The 17545-nt window shown below is 44.3% G+C and overlaps 1 protein-coding gene across 1 annotated transcript in view; it reads right to left on the bottom strand.

Annotated features, from left to right (window-relative positions):
- LOC120048025 (follistatin-related protein 5-like) overlaps positions 1-17545 on the bottom strand; it is a 244119-nt gene that overhangs the window by 206276 nt on the left and 20298 nt on the right. The window contains exon 2 of the mRNA XM_038993697.1: positions 11376-11532. Coding sequence (XP_038849625.1) covers positions 11376-11522 — 147 coding nt within the window. The 5' untranslated portion in view covers positions 11523-11532. The remainder of the gene's footprint in view (positions 1-11375; positions 11533-17545) is intronic.

The raw sequence follows: 17545 nt of genomic DNA, 5'->3' as shown, positions 1-17545 counted from the left end.
TACCGAGTGGCTAGGACAGGCAAGCCCCAAACTATTGTGGAGGACTTAATTATTCCTGCTGCCGCGGATATGGATGGGACAATGCTGGGGGAAAAGGCCCAAAAGAACTATACAACGCATCAGTGACATGGCAGGAGATGTTTTAAAACAATTACTAATTTGCATACAAGCCAGTGAATTCTAAGCATTTCAGCTGGATGAGTCAACAGACGGGGTGGGCCTGGCACAGCTCCTGGTATATGTCCATTACATTTATGGGGTATCAATTAAAGAAGACATCCTCTTCTGCAAACCACTGGAAACCAGGACAACAGGAGAGGATATTTTTAAGTATTGGACAGCTTTGTGACATCAAATGGACGTTGGTGGTCAAGATGTGTTGGTATCTGTACTGATGGTCCAAAAGCAATGACAGGGAGACGTAGTGGACTGGTAACGCGCGTGCAAGCAGTTGCTCCCTATGCCACTTGGGTACACTGCAGCATCCACCGAGAGGCTCTTGCTGCCAAAGGAATGCCTGACAGCTTGAAAGACATTTTGGACACGACAGTGAAAATGGTTAACTTTGTTAAAAGCAAGGTCCCTGAACTCTCGTGTATTTTCTGCACTATGCAATGTTATGGGCAGCGACCATGTAACGCTTTTACAACATAGAAGTGTGCTGGTTATCAAGGGGCAAAGTACTGACACGTTTTTTTAAATTGAGAGACGAGCTTAAAGTTTTCTTTACTGACCATCATTTTCTCTTCTCTGACCGCTTGCATGATGACGGGTTTCTCACACGACTGGCCTATCTGGATGATGTTTTTTCTCGCCTGAATGATCTGAATCTAGGATAACAGGGACTCTCCACAACTATATTCAACGTGCGGACAAAATTGAGGCTATGATTAAGAAGTTGGAGCTCTTCTCTGTCCGCATTAACAAGGACAACACACAGGTCTTTCCATCATTGTATGATTTTTTGTGTGCAAATGAACTCAAGCTTACGGACAATGTCAAATGTGATATAGCGAAGCACCTGAGTGAGTTGTGTGCGCAATTATGCTGGTACATTCCCGAAATGGATGACACAAACAACTGGATTTGTTATCCGTTTCATGCCCTGCCTCCAGTCCACTTACCGATATCTGAACAAGAGAGCCTCATCGAAATTGCAACAAGCGGTTCTGTGAAAATTGAATTTAAATCAGAAGCCACTGGCAGATTTCTGGATTGTGCTGCGCTCAGAGTATCATGTCTTGATAAATCGCGCTGTTAAGACACTGATGCCCTTTGCAACCACGTACATATGTGAGAGTGGATTCTCGGCCCTCACTAGCATGAAAACTAAATACAGGCACAGACTGTATGTGGAAAATGATTTAAGACTGAGACGCTCTCCAATACAACCCAACATTGTATCCTTTCAAGCATACCCTTCTCATTAACCTGTTGTTCATTTTTGATGAACAAATTAAGTTTTATATGTAAGATGGCTAAATAAAGAGCAAAATGATTGATTATTATTATGTTATTATTTGTGCCCTGGTCCTATAAGAGCTCTTTGTCACTTCCCATGAGCTGGGTTGTGTCAAAAACTCACACTCATTCTTATGTTTATTAAATGTATCGTATAGTGTGTGTGTGGCAGGCATACAATGATGGCAAAAAACAACATTTGAGAGTGCGCTGACCCTGTTGCTAGAGGGGGTACGCAGCTGGAGGTTGAATGTTTGAAGGGGTACGGGACTATAGAATGTTTGGGAACCACTGTAGGCTATATTAAATGAATTTATTAGACTTTTTAAAAAGCAGATGTTCTAAAGGTCTGCATCAGTGGCTTGTAGGCTATGAGTGGAAGCCAGGAGATGCTAAATGTGTTTATGTTCATTACGGTCAATTACCGTGAGACCGGCAGTTATTTCCTTGACAATAACCGGCTGACATAATCTCATGACCACCACAGCCCTAGTTGCACCTCCCCTTTTGCCCTCAGAAAAGCCTCAATTCATCGGGGCATGGTCTCTACAAGGTGTCGAAAGTGTTTGACAGGGATGCTTGCTCATGTTGACTCCAATGTTTCCCACAGTTGTGTCAAGTTGGCTGAAGAATGGTCCTTTGGGTGGTGGACCATTCTTTTATACACACGGGAAACTGTTGAGCATCAAAAACGTAGAAATGTTGTAGTTCTTGACACAAACCGGTGCCCCTGGCACCTACTACCATACCGCATTCAAAGGCACTTTTGTATTGCCCATTCACCCTCTGAATACACAATCCATTTCTCAAGGCTTTCACCCTGATTGATCATAGCTTTCACCTGGATTCACCTGGTCAGTCTACAGTGCATTCGGAAAGTATTCAGACCCCTTCACTTTTTCCACATTTTGTTACGTTACAGCCTAATTCTAAAATTCATTCAACTATGTTCCCTCCCTCTACACACAATATCCCATAATGACAAAGCAAAAACAGGTTTTTAGAATAATAAAAAAAGAAATATCACATTAACATACTGTATGTATTCAGACTATTTACTCAGGACTTTGTTGAATCACCTTTGGCAGCGATTACAGCCTCGAGTCTCCTTGGGTATGATGCTACAAGCATGGCACACCTGTATTTGGGGAGTTTATCCCATTCTTCTCTGCAGATCCTCTCAAGCTCTGTCAGGTTGGATGGGGAGCGTCGCTGCACAGCTATTTTCAGGTCTCTCCAGAGATGTTAGATCGGGTTCAATTCTGGGCTCTGGCTGGGCCACTCTAGGACATTCAGAGACTTGTCCCGAAGCCACTCCTGCATTATCTTGGCTGTGTGCTTAGGGTCGTTGTCCTGCTGGAAGGTGAACCTTCTCCCCAATATGAGGTCATCCAGACGTGATGCTTGGCATTCAGGCCAAAGTGTTCAATCTTGGTTTCATCAGACCAGAGAATCTAATTTCTCATGGTCTGAGAGTCCTTTAGGTACCTTTTGGCAAACTCCAAGCGGGCAGTTGTGTGCCTTTTACTGAGGAGTGGCTTCCGTCTGGCCACTCTACTATAAAGGCTTGATTGGTGTAGTGCTACAGAGATGGTTGTCCTTCTGGAAGGCTCTCCCATCTCCACAGAGGAACTCTGGAGCTCTGTTAGACTGACTATTGGGTTCTTTGTCACCTCCCTAACCAAGGTCCTTCTCCCCGACTGCTCAGTTTGGCCAGGCAACCAGCTCTAGGAAGAGTCTTGGTGGGTCCAAACTTTTTCCATTTAGGAATGATGGAGGCCACTGTGTTCTTTGGGACATTCAATGCTGCAGAACATTTTCGGAACCCTTCCCAGCTCTGTACCTTGACACAATCCTGTCTCGAAGCTCTAAGGACAATTCCTTCGACCTCATGGCTTGGTTTTTGCTCTGACATGCACTGTTAGCTGTGGACCTTATATAGACAGGTGTGTACCTTTCCAAATCTTGTCTAATCAATTTAATTTATCAAGTTGTAGAAACATCTCAATGGTTGATCAATGGAAACAGGATGCACCTGAGCTCAATGTTGAGTCTCATATCAAAGGGTCTGAATACTTGTGTAAATAAGGTAATGCTATGTGTGCAGGCTTTTCTTTCTATGGGACTATTCCCAACTACTCTATTTTGAGTTGCATTATGTAGCCATTGACAAGGCTGCAATCTGAAATCACATGTAGGGGGCCATTTCCAGGATTCTTGTTGGAGTGGCCTTCATGGTTTTGTTCATATGTGACATCCTTTCAGAGAGCAAAATGGAATCTTAACAATCCCATTGTGCTTCAAAGGACAATTCCAATCCAATGTTATGACATTCAGACGTTCAAGCTTGAAGGATGCACAAATATTATGTATGGCAGGATAGAACAGCGGCGTCTGGTAAGACAAGGGGCGGCGGACTATGTATTTTTGTAAATAACAGCTAGTGCACGATATCTAAGGACGTCTCGAGCTATTGCTCACCTGAGGTAGAGTATCTCATGATAAGCTGTAGACCACAATACCTACCGAAATAGTTTTCATCTGTATTCTTCGTAACTGTTTACATACCACCACAGTCAGAGGCTGGCACTAAGACAGCATTGAATGAGCTGAATTCCGCTAAAGAGCAAACAAGAAAATGCTTACCCAGAGGCAGCGCTCCTAGTAGCCGGGGACTTTAATGCAGGGAAACTTATATCCGTTTTACCAAATTTCTATCAGCATGTTAAATGTGCAACCAGAGGGAAAAAACTCTGGACCACCAACACTTCACACACAGAGATGCATACAAAGCCCTCCCTTGCCCTCCATTTGGCAAATATGACCATAATTCTATCCTCCTGATTCCTGCTTACAAGCTAAAATTAAAGCAGGAAGCCACAGTGACTAGATCAATAAAAAAGTGGTCAGATGAAGCAGATGCTAAGCTACAGGACTGTTTTGCTAGCACAGACTGGAATATGTTCCGGGATTCCTCCGGTGGCATTGAGGAGTACATCACAACAGTCATTGGCTTCATCCATAAGTGCATCGATGACGTCATCCCCACAGTGACAATACGTACATACCCCAACCAGAAGCCATGGATTACAGGCAGCATCAGTAAGATCGAATTGTACTATACCAGCTCTGATGCTCGTCGGATGTGGCAGGGCTTGCAAACCATTACAGACTACAAAGGGAATCACAGCCAAGAGACACGAGCCTACCAGACGAACTAAACTACTTCTATGCTCGCTTCAAGGCAAATAACACTGAAACATGCATGAGAGCACCAGCTGTTCCGGAAGACTGTGTGATCACGCTCTCCGCAGCCGATGTGAGTAAGACCTTTAAACAGGTCAACATTCACAGGCCTTCCGGATTACCAGGAAGCATAATGCGAGCATGGTCTGACCAAATGACAAGTGTCTTGACTGACATTTTCAACCTCTCCATGTCCGAATCTGTAATACCAATATGTTTTATTAAGCAGACCACCATAGTGCCTGTGCCCAAGAACACTAAGGTAACCTGCCTAAATGACTACCGACCCGTAGCACTCACGTCTGTAGCCATGAAGTGCATTGAAAGGCTGGTCATGGCTCACATCAACACCATCATCCCAGAAACCCTAGACCCACTCCAACTTGCATACCGCCCCAACAGATCCACAGATGATGCAATCTCTATTGCACTCCACACTGCCCTTTCCCACCTGGACAAAAGGAACACCTATGTGAGAATGCTATTCATTGACTACAGCTCAGCGTTCAACACCATAGTGCCCTGAAAGCTCATCAATAAGCTAAGGACCCTGGGCCTCCCGGGTGGCGCAGTGGTCTAAGGCACTGCATCGCAGACTCCTGTGGCGGGCCGGACGCAGTGCACACTGACCAGGTCGCTAGGTTTACGGTGTTTCCTCCGACACGGCTGGCTTCCGGGTTGGATGCGCGCTGTGTTAAGAAGCAATGCGGCTTGGTTGGGTTGTGTTTCGGAGGACGCATGGCTCTCGACCTTCGTCATTCGAGCCCGTACGGGAGCTGTAGCGATGAGACAAGACAGTAACTACTAACAATTGGATACCACGAAAAAGGGGGTAAAAAATTAAATAAAAAAATAAGCTAAGGACTGGGACTAAACACCTCCCTCTGCAACTGCAGATGGTGAGGGATGGTAACAACACATCCGCCAAGCAGATCCTCTACACAGGGGCCCCTCAGGGGTGCGTGCTCAGTCCCCTCCTGTACTCCCTGTTCACTGGACTCCTTGACGGGTCGCCCGCAGGTGGTGAGGGATGGTAACAACACATCCGCCAAGCTGATCCTCTACACAGGGGCCCCTCAGGGGTGCGTGCTCAGTCCTGTTCACAGGAGGGGACTGAGCTGCACGGCCAGGCACGACTCCAACACATCATTCAATTTTCCGATAACACAACAGTGTCTGATCACTGACAACGAAGAGGAGGTCAGAGACCTCTCCCTCAACGTGATCAAGACAAAGGAGATGATTGTGGACTACAGGAAAAAGAGAGCACGCCCCCATTCTCATCGACAGGGCTGCAGTGGAGCAGATTGAGAGCTTCAAGTTCCTTGGTGTCCACATCACCAACAAACTAACATGGTCCAAGCACACCAAGACAGTCGTGAAGAGGGCACGACAAAACCTATTCCCCCGCAGGAGACTGAATAGATTTGGCATGGGTGTTCAGATCGTCAAAAGGTTCTACAGCTGCACCATCGAGAGCATCCTGACGGGTAGCATCATATGGCAACTGCTCGGCCTCCGACCGCAAGGCACTACAGAGGGTAGTGTGAATGGCCCAGTACATCAACAGGGCCAAGCTTCCTGCCATCCAGTACCTCTATACCAGGTGTCAGAGGAAGGCCCTAAAAAATGTCAAAGACTCCAGCCACCCTAGTCATAAACTTTTCTCTGCTACCGCACGGCAAGCGGTACCGGAGCGACAAGTCTAGGTCCAAGAGGCTTCTAAACAGCTTCTACTCCCAAGCCATAAGACTCCTGAACATCTAGTCAAATGGCTACCCAGACTATTTGCATTGTCCCCCCCCCCTTTACACCACTGCTACTCTCTGTTGTCATCTATGCATTTAGTCACTTTAATAACTTTACCTACATCTACATACTACCTCAACTAACCGGTGCCCCCGCAAATTGACTCTGTATCGGTACCCCCCTGTATATGGTCTCGCTATTGTTATTTTAATGCTGCTCTTTAATTACTTGTTACTTTTATATCTTATTCTTATCCGTATTTTTTTTTTTTAACTGCATTGTTGGTTAGGGGCTCGTAATTAAGCATTTCACTGTAAAGGTCTACACCTGTTGTATTTGGCGCATGTGACTAATACAATTTGATTTGATTTGATTTGATTTATTTCATAAATTTTGCGAATCAACAAATCATTCCCATAAAAATTCTGACATGAATGTTCCGAGTGGGGCCGTGTCATCAATATTCATCAATATGCATTGCGTCGTTCCTTATAATGAAAGTCATAGCCACAATGTTGGGCCCACTCAGCACAGTCACAGCACAGAGGGTACACCACTCTGGCAATAATACAGTAGGTTAATTTATCATAACACATGATGATTAATTTACTACTCAGATGCTACACATCTACTGCAGCCATGACTCATATTGGATATTATATTAATAAAAGGCAAGTCCACAACACAGAAGAATATGTCTCCCTGATATTAAACATAATATACTGTATTTTTTATTATACTGTACAAAATTATTGTAGTCTGTTCCACAGCAACAGCAGAGTATTTATCTACGCTATTAAACTTAATATAGTTTTGATTACATATTGTTGTCCACCCCAAAATCCACAAATGAGTAGGAGATGGAAAGATCTTAGAGAAATACTTGGAATCATAAGTAAAGTAAGGCTTAGGTCCGATATCACACACATTGAATATTAATATTAACACTCACGGGGACAACTTTGGTTTGGAATATATGCCAGCCTGTGCCTAAGTGATAAAAGGTGTTGGGCCAGCCATAAAAAAATCATTGATCATTTCAAATTCTTGCATATTTTTTCTTTTTTTCTTGTTTTCGCGAGAGGCCTGCATAGCCGAATATAAAAAATCTTATTTCATTACATTTAAAGGAGTAATTACTGAATATACACTACCCTTCAACATTTTGGGGTCACTTAGAAATGTCCTTGTTCTTGAAAGAAAAGCCATTTTCTACCATTAAAATAACATCAAATTGATCAGAAATACAGTGTAGACATTGTTAATGTTGTAAATGACTATTGTAGCTGGAAACTGCAGATTTTTTATGGAATATCTACATAGGCGTACAGAGGCCCATTATCAGCAACCATCACTCCTGTGTTACAATGGCACGTTTTGTTAGCTAATCCAAGTTTATTATTTTAAAAGGCTAATTGATCATTAGAAAACCCTTTTGCAATTATGTTAGCACAGCTGAAAACTGTTGTTCTGATTAAAGAAGCAATAAAACTGGCCTTCATTAGACTAGTTGAGTATCTGGAGCATCAGCAGTTGTGGGTTCGATTACAGGCTCAAAATGGCCAGAAACAAAGAACTTTCTTCTGAAACTCATCAGTCTATTCTTGTTCTGAGAAATGAAGGCTATTCCATGCAAGACATTTCCAAGAAACTGAAGATCTCGTACAACGCTGTGTTCTACTCCCTTCACAGAACAGTGCAAACTGGGTTTTCTAATGATCAATTAGCCTTTTAAAATTATAAACTTGGATTAGCTAACACAACGTGCCATTGCAACACAGGATTGATGGTTGCTGATAATGGGCCTTTGTACGCCTATGTAGATATTCCATAAAAAATCTGCCGTTTCCAGCTACAATAGTAATTTACAACATTAACAATGTCTACACTGTATTTCTGACCAATTTGATGTTATTTTAATGGACTAAACAATTAGCTTTTCTTTCAAGAACAAGGACATTTCCAAGTGACCCCAACTTTTGAAGGGTAGTGTACATGCAGTGTACTGTATGTCCAGGTTGAACCCAGGTTATTAAATTGGGCCAGTATCTAATGTATAGAAAGTCCTACTTTCCAGATCTTGGTTCGAATACTATTTTAAAACGTTCAACTATATTGAGAGTTCACTTTAAGTTGCCTCGAGTGCCAGGTGGGGGAGGTTTGCTGTTTTGGAACTTCTCTATTGGTTCTGTTAAGCCAGGCGAGCTCAATCAAGCCAAGATAAAGTATTTGAAATTATTTGAAATAGTATTTGAACCCAGGTCTGTACTGCCTAGCATCATACTGTGTCACTCACCGAACTAGACAATGGTTGAGTATGTGACACAGCTTATTTCTGAGAGGCAGACAGGTGACAGAGAAAGAGAATGGTGAGCAGTGGACTGCAGAGAAGAAGCTGTTCAGTCCTGCTGCTGAAAACATGATTGATGAAGTCATTATATGGTCAATGTCCCACAGTTTAAAGTGGTATACCTAAGATAATGTACTCTGCTTGCTTTTGAAAGGAAATGGACATTGAAATACATTACTATTTTGACCTTACAAGGGATATGTTATGGGACAGATACTATGATAAAGATACCTCTTCTGTAGTCACAAGGTTGATCCTATAGATTAGGGGCAGTTCTTACTTGAAGATACACGTGTGACTTTGTCTAAATCAATTTAGCAAATGTAGATTAAATTGCATCACTTTAATACGCCTTTTGTCTCAAAGAAGCAGCACAGCAATGTTCAGAACCATCCATAAAAAAAATCTAAGCCACGCTGAACACATGTTCCACATTAATGAAAACATTGCCAATATTAGCCTTTTTTAACAACTCCCAAGTCAATATGACCTTTGAGTCTGTCTTCAGTACAACGCCAACTTCCAGCCCCTGGTGCAGTGTAACTGCGGTGCAGTGTCTCACGTTCCGTTAACACCATCTGTCCTCCTACTTCCCCCCCCCCCTCCCTCCCTCACTATCTCTCTCTCTCTCTCAATTCAATTGGCATCAATTGGCTTTATTGGCATGGGAAACATATGTTTACATTGCCAAAGCAAGTGAAATGGATAAACAATAAAAAGTGAACAGTAAATATTACACTCACACAAGTTCCAAAATAATAGACATTTCAAATGTCATATTATGTCTATATACATTTAAAGTACAAAAAGGAAAATAAATAAACATAAATATGGGTTGTATGGGCTCCTGAGTGGCGCAGCCGTCTAAGGCACTGCATCTCAGTGCTAGAGACGTCACTACAGACCCTGGTTAGATTCCAGGCTGTATCACAACTGGCTGTGATTGGGAGTCCCGTAGGGCGGTGCATAATTGGCCCAGAGTCGTTAGGGTTTGGCCAGAGTAGGCCGTCATTGTAAATAAGAATATGTGTCTCTAATATCGTCATACATTTGGCAGAAGGTTAGGAAGTACAGCTCAGTTTCCACCTTATTTTGTGGGCAGAGTGCACATAGCCTGTCTTCTCTTGAGAGCCAGGTCTGCCTACGGCAACCTTTCTCAATAGCAAGGCTATGCTCGCTGAGTCTGTACATAGTCAAAGCGTTCCTTAATTTTGGGTCAGTCACAGTGGTCAGGTATTCTACCACTGTGTACTCTCTGTTTAGGGCAAAATAGCATTCTAGTTTGCTCTGTTTTCTTATTAATTATTTCCAATGTGTCAAGTAATTATCTTTTTCTTTTCTCATGATTTGGTTTGGTCTAATTGTGTTGCTGTGCTGGGGCTCTGTGGGATCTGTTTGTGTTTGTGAACAGAGCCCCAGGACCAGCTTGCTTAGGAAACTCTTCTCCAGGTTCATCTCTCTGTGGGTGATGGCTTTGCTACGGAAGGTTTGGGAATCACTTCCTTTTAGGTGAAGAATTTGACGTCTCTTTTCTAGATTTTATCTTTATCTCTCTCTCTCTCTCTCTCTCTCTCTCTCTCTCTCTCTCTCTCTCTCTCTCTCTCTCTCTCTCTCTCTCTCTCTCTCTCTCTCTCTCTCTCTCTCTCTCTCTCTCTCTCTCTCTCTCTCTCTCTCTCTCTCTCTCTCTCTCTCTCTCTCTCTCTCTCTCTCTCTCTCTCTCTCTCTCTCTCTCTCTCTCTCTCTCTCTCTCTCTCTCTCTCTCTCTCTCTCTCTCTCTCTCTCTCTCTCTCTCTCTCTCTCTCTCTCTCTCTCTCTCTCTCTCTCTCTCTCTCTCTCTCTCTCTCTCTCTCTCTCTCCTCCTTCATTCTCTCACACAAAGTCATTATCAACACTGATCCCTGGGATTAAAATTACCATTGTTTCTCATGTTTTATTCACATGCCAACACAATTAATAAGCCAATAATAATAAAAAAAGGTGTCTATTTCAAGATGGCAGAGGCTGAGGAGTGTGTATTTTAGTGCTTATCACTCGCGGGGGGTTTACAGTAAGTGTGTGTACAGGGGAAAACACACACACCCACACCCCCACACTCAAATGCCTGCAGACAAAAGAGCGTGCCCATCAAATGGTTTTCTCTGCATTACAATTGGACTTCATTTATATATTATGTAATATGACAATCACACGGCTCTCGCCTTTTTAAGTAAGAAAGATAGAGTATGGGGGAGAGAGCTTGTTAGTGCTTTGAGAAATACTTGGAATCAGATTGTGCTTGCAGAGCTAGAGCTGCGTTGTCAAGTCAATAAAGTTTCAATTACGCTCTCAACTTGGATGTTTTTGCTAAAATTCCCCTTCTCACCTCAATCAGATATATTCAACATACGTTTCAAAATTTGATGTTAACTTGATGCTCAAGTCTCCTTGGCAAAACACCAGTAATAAATCCCTGAGCCTTAAGAAAAAACAAAAGTAGCTTGATTCTCAAGAAACTCCATTGTAATCATCTTCACAACACTGCAGAGTCCTCTTGTTATGAAAGGCTAATGGAACAGGAATGATACAATACCTTGTGTCGGAACCTCACGACAGGTCGATAGGGTGGCGGCACGAATCCCTCCTCCTTGCCGGGCCTCCCCTCGACGACTTCCACTCCCGCTCCGAGGGAGACCATTCCCAACAAGAATGCCAACGAGCACCATCTGGGTGTCTTCATTGGTCTGATCCTGTAAAAAAATAAAGTAAAGAGTAGTGAGCAGTTCGGTAGACCCCTTCGACCGTGGCTGCAGTTCAATATCGGTTGGGGGCCTAAGACCATAAATCAACCAAGGTGTAATTAGTGTAGACAATGGGCACTGCAAATATGTCGTTGGTTTAAACTAATGCTTTCAATAAGTGCCTCACACTCAACGAAGAAGATTAGATCTGCTTTGGAATCAAGTAAAGGGAAATAGGCAAATAAAGATAAAGGAAGACAAAAGAGTCAATGTATTAGGATAATGATGGTGATGAATTGGCATTAGTTAAAAATAAGTAACTGTGAGAGAGAACACATTGCTTAATACAAACATTTTCATTAGTTGCTGCAACATAGTAACATCCAAATGCTATTTACAGAAGATATAGTGGCACACCAGATAATTATTCCTACAGTATCTACTGTACTAAAGCAATAATGTCACATTCTGAATATCACTCGTATTCAATTATTCATTATACAGTATGAAAACAAGTTTGACCTTGGCACGATGGCAATTAAACCAAACACCATGTGTGGAAAAAAATGATTTCCTTATTAAAAAGCTATTTCTGTGGAACCACGGAAAGAAACAACACAGGCTAACATAAAACAGCTTCAACATGTGTTTCAGTCACTGTTTTACAGTGTCTCTTTTTTCAATAGAACTACATGAGAGCTAAAGGTACGACTGAGTGAAACACTGCCCGAACTTTGGTGAATGTCGCTGCTTTAAAGTCCTCCTCACATCACAAGCCTAGGATAACTGACATCAGGGGTATGACCCCGTTCCCCTGTTGTTCTGAGTAGTAGACATATCTCAACAACGCTGGCAGGGCTCGTGCCCACATGCTGTTTCCATAGGTCAAGGGTCAAATTCACAAAAGCAATGTGTTACAAAGATCTGCTGTTAAACCAGGAAGTGTTCATAATGTGTTCTTGTGACTTGTTGGCTTCCTCTGCGCCTGCGGTAGGACACTGACGATGCCACTCTTTCTGGTTGAGGACAGAGCAGACTTGGGTTCAAATACTATTTGAGATCATTTAAAATACTTTAGCTGGCCTTGACTGAGCTTGTCTGGTGCAATGGGACCAATAGAATAATTGCAAAAGTGCAAACCCCGGAACTCCAGGCAAGCTAAAGCAAACACTGGAACTCCAGGCAGACTAAAGCAAACACTGGAACTTCAGGCAGACTAAAGCAAACACTGAAAGTATTTGAAAATGTTCAAAAAGTATTTGAATCCAGGTCTGGGCCATAGCACATCTCCCAGTGTCATCAATCTACTGTTCCCCCCTGGTGTCTAAATGTTAAATGGATTGGGGTGGGGTGGTATTTATAATAGATCCTGTGTCACAGACATGGACGAGATGGGTCCCATTATGTCTGCCGAAAACCAAACATTGTATTCCACAGTAAGAACCTCATACCAACAGTCAAGCATGGTGGTGGTAGTGCAATGGTTTGGGGATGCTTTGCTGCCATAGGACCTGGACGACTTGCCTTAATAAGGAACCATTAATTATGCTCTGTATCAAAGAATTCTACAGGAGAATGTCAGGCCATCCGTCTGTGAGCTGAAGCTGAAGCACAGCTGGGTCATGCAGCAAGACAATTATCCAATGCACACGATCAAGTCTACATGAAAATTGTTAAAAAGCAACACATTTGAAGTTTTAGAATGGCCTAGTCAAAGTCCAGACCTAATCCCAATTGAGATGTTGTCGCAGGACTTGAAACGAGCAGTTAAAGCTTGAAAACCCACAAATGTTGCTCAGTTAAAGCAGTTCTGCATTCAAGAGTGGGCCAAAATTCCACAGCGATGTGAGAGACTGATCAACAACTACAGGAAGCATTTGGTTGGAGTCATTGCATCTAAAGGTGGCACAACCAGTTATTGAGTGTAAGGGGGAAATTACTTTTTCACACAGGAGAATTGGGTGTTGCATAACTTTGTTAATTAAACAAATAAGTATCCATTTTTTTGTTATTTGTAAACTCAGGTTCCCTTTATCTAATATTAGGTTTTGGTTGAAGATCTGCTAACATTCAGTTTGAAAAATATGCAAAACTAGAGAAATTCTGAAAAGGGGCAAAAACTGTATATTATTTTCATGCTGTCATTTTTTTTGTAGAGGATAGCCATGTGCTGCGGGGATATTTATAATGACAATAAATTATTGGATTTATATACTGCTTTTTTCAGATGCTCCAACTGCTTGTGGTGCAAACTCACCTCATCCGCCACCAATGTCCTCTATGTTGCCTAAGCCTGCATCCCTTGATACTCATAACTCATTACTGATATGGTAATACTGTGGTTGCTGGTTAGATCATTCATTGATACAGTATATTACAGCATGGGCTGTATGGATCATCCTTGTTCTACGCCACTGGTTTGATGTATAACATAAAGTGTATTATTGATTGAATAACAGGGTCCCAAAATATTTGTATAATAATCCAACCGATATATTTGTTATAGGGCTTAGATTTGATTAAGATTGGTTCTGTTTCTTTTTATGCCAATGAAATTACAGCTGTTCCATGACAACTCCATTTTCATAACATTTGATTTCTTCCGGGAAGATGGCAAATGAAGTGCAACACTTTTAAAGTAAAACCCACATCCTTTTTTCATTTGATCAGAGGCTGCATTTGAGAGACAAATCGCAACTTAAGAGCCATGTGTGTTTGCGTGGGGAGCAAAGTGAGAGAGATTGAAAGTGGTGCCTCCACTTGGTGCCTCTGCTTCATGGCTATAAATCCAAGACAGCATGTCTAAGCTTCGGCATTGACTTTGAAATGATGACTACCTAGCACTCACAATGTACACAATACATCCCACTTTGACAGGTGCCCAGCAAAGCTCCATCTGAGCCCTTTTTTGCACTCCATAGAACCGGCAATGCATGACAACTGGAGAGACTATGGACTGTGATAGGAGGAGGGTTTTTACTTATTACATGCATGTACGCACCAGTACACAGGGGTTTGTTTGTACTGTATGACCTCCTGTACATCGTTTAACCTTATTTGACTCTCTAACCTTATAGGTTGAGGCAGAGACGTTAATATACATGATTTGACAAACGCGGTTTGAGACTGAGGTTTTCTTCCATAGACATACTAAGAGGCAATTACATTTTTGGGGGCTGGCAAATCGCCCGTTGAGTGAACCTGACTCGAAATACTGCATGTTTATGAGTCAGCTATATGCTTATCTCCCTATGTTGGTCTACATGTGTAGCGTTGCTATGGTGAGAAAGTGTTCTTTGTGAGATGGCTAGAGAGTTTTGTCGAGACCAGGTATTCCCCCATGGGTATGCGCAATGCCATCGGGGGTACGCCAAATAAAAATGTGATTCACATTTTTTTTAAATAAAACAAACAAATTATTATTTTTTAAACAAAAAAACACAAATTCTTCACATTTTCAAGCAGTCCATTTAGTAAGGCCCACGTCCATACCAGCTCTACTACCAGCACTACTACACCTGCACCTGTCTACGACACCAATTGTTCTGCTTCCACGTGCACATCCAATGCTAGCATCAGTAATTCTACATTTGGTGTTAGCCCAACTAGTATGGACACTGACAGTTGTGAATCTGATGCAGCCGAAGAGCTACTGCCCCCTTACCCGGGAAAGCACGAACAACAGACAGGGACGTTGGACCATCAAAGAGGCGCAAATATGATGACAACTATATTGATTTGGGGTTCACTTTTACTTTTACTGGGAGTAGTGCCTTTCCTCAGCCACAGTGTGTTAAGTGCAAAAGTATTATCTCACAACTCGATGAAACCTTCACTCTTGCGCAGACATTTAGAAACAAAACATGCCAATTTGAAAGATAAGCCACACAAGTTTTTGAGCGAGAATTAAGACGACTTCGAGTAGTAAGACATGTATAAAAGCAACAGATACCATTAATGAGATGCTACAAGCATCTTACATGGTGAGATACTGAGTGGCTAGGACAGGCAAGCCCTGCTTCCCGCTGCTGTGGATATGGCTGGGACAATGCTGGGAGAAAAGGCCAAAAAAACTATACAGACAATGCCTTCATCAAACAACACTGTTTCACGATGCATTAGTGACATGGCAGGAGATGTTTGAAACAATTACTGCTTTGCTGTAACGGCTGTCTAATGCCTCCTCCTCGGATGAGGAGGAGGAGTAAGGGTCGGACCAAAATGCAGCGTTGAATGTAGACATAATGAATTTATTAAAGAAAGACGAAACACGAAAACTCTTACACAAACTACAAAACAACAAACGACGTAGACAGACCTGAACTTGAGAACTTACATATAGACACGAAGAACGCACGAACAGGAAAGACTAGCCAAACGAACGAACAAACGAAACAGTCCCGTGTGGTGCAACAGACACAGACACAGGAACAATCACCCACAAACAAACAGTGAGAACAGCCTACCTTAATATGGTTCTCAATCAGAGGAAACGTCAAACACCTGCCTCTAATTGAGAACCATATCAGGCAACACATTTAACCCAACATAGAAACACATAACATAGAATGCCCACCCCAACTCACGCCCTGACCAACTAAACACATACAAAAACAAGGAAAACAGGTCAGGAACGTGACAGAACCCCCCCCCTCAAGGTGCGAACTCCGAGCGCACCACCTAAAGTCTAGGGGAGGGTCTGGGTGGGCATCTGTCCACGGTGGCGGCTCCGGCTCCGGACGTGGTCCCCACCCCACCATAGTCAAACCCCGCTTCTGTATCTTCCTCCAAATGCCCACCCTCCAAATTAACCCCGCTGGATTAAGGGGCAGCACCGGACTAAGGGGCAACACCGGAATGAGGGGCAACACCGGAATGAGGGGCAGCTCCGGACTGAGGGGCAGCTCCGGACTGAGGGGCAGCTCCGGACTGAGGGGCAGCTCCGGACTGAGGGGCAGCTCCGGACTGAGGGGCAGCTCCGGACTGAGGGGCAGCTCCGGACTGAGGGGCTCTGGCTGCTCATGGCTGGCTGACGGCTCTGGCTGCTCATGGCTGGCTGACGGCTCTGGCTGCTCATGGCTGGCTGACGGCTCTGGCTGCTCATGGCTGGCTGACGGCTCTGGCTGCTCATGGCTGGCTGACGGCTCTGGCTGCTCATGGCTGGCTGACGGCTCTGGCTGCTCATGGCTGGCTGACGGCTCTGGCTGCTCATGGCTGGCTGACGGCTCTGGCTGCTCATGGCTGGCGGAAGGCTCTGGCTGCTCATGGCTGGCGGACGGCTCTGGCTGCTCATGGCTGGCGGAAGGCTCTGGCTGCTCCTGTCTGGCGGAAGGCTCTGGCTGCTCCTGTCTGGCGGAAGGCTCTGGCTGCTCCTGTCTGGCGGAAGGCTCTGGCTGCTCCTGTCTGGCGGAAGGCTCTAGCGGCTCCTGTCTGGCGGACGGCTCTAGCGGCTCCTGTCTGGCGGAAGGCTCTAGCGGCTCCTGTCTGGCGGAAGGTTCTGGCTGCTCCTGTCTGGCGGAAGGTTCTAGCGGCTCCTGTCTGGCGGAAGGCTCTGGCTGCTCCTGTCTGGCGGAAGGCTCTAGCGGCTCCTGTCTGGCGGACGGCTCTAGCGGCTCCTGTCTGGCAGATGGCTCTGAAGGCTCAGGACAGACGGGCGGCTTTGAACGCTCAGTACAGACGGGCGGCTTTGAAGGCTCAGTACAGACGGGCGGCTTTGAAAGCTCAGTACAGACGGGCGGCTTTGAAGGCTCAGTACAGACGGGCGGCTTTGAAGGCTCAGGACAGACGGGCAGTTCAGGCGGCGCTTGGCAGACGGACAGCTCAGACGGCGTTGGGCAGACGGGCAGTTCAGGCGCCGCTGGGCAGACGGCAGACTCTGGCCGGCTGAGGCGCACTGTAGGCCTGGTGCGTGGTGCCGGAACTGGAGGTACCGGGCTAAGGACACGCACCTTCAGGCTAGTGCGGGGAGCAGCAACAGGACGCACAGGACTCTGGAGACGCACAGGAGGCTTGGTGCGTGGTG

The sequence above is a fragment of the Salvelinus namaycush genome, chromosome 5 (assembly GCF_016432855.1).
Source record: "Salvelinus namaycush isolate Seneca chromosome 5, SaNama_1.0, whole genome shotgun sequence".
NCBI lineage: Eukaryota > Metazoa > Chordata > Actinopteri > Salmoniformes > Salmonidae > Salvelinus > Salvelinus namaycush.
The sequence above is the reverse complement of the archived record's forward strand: the minus strand, read 5'-3'. Positions and strand labels throughout refer to the sequence as shown.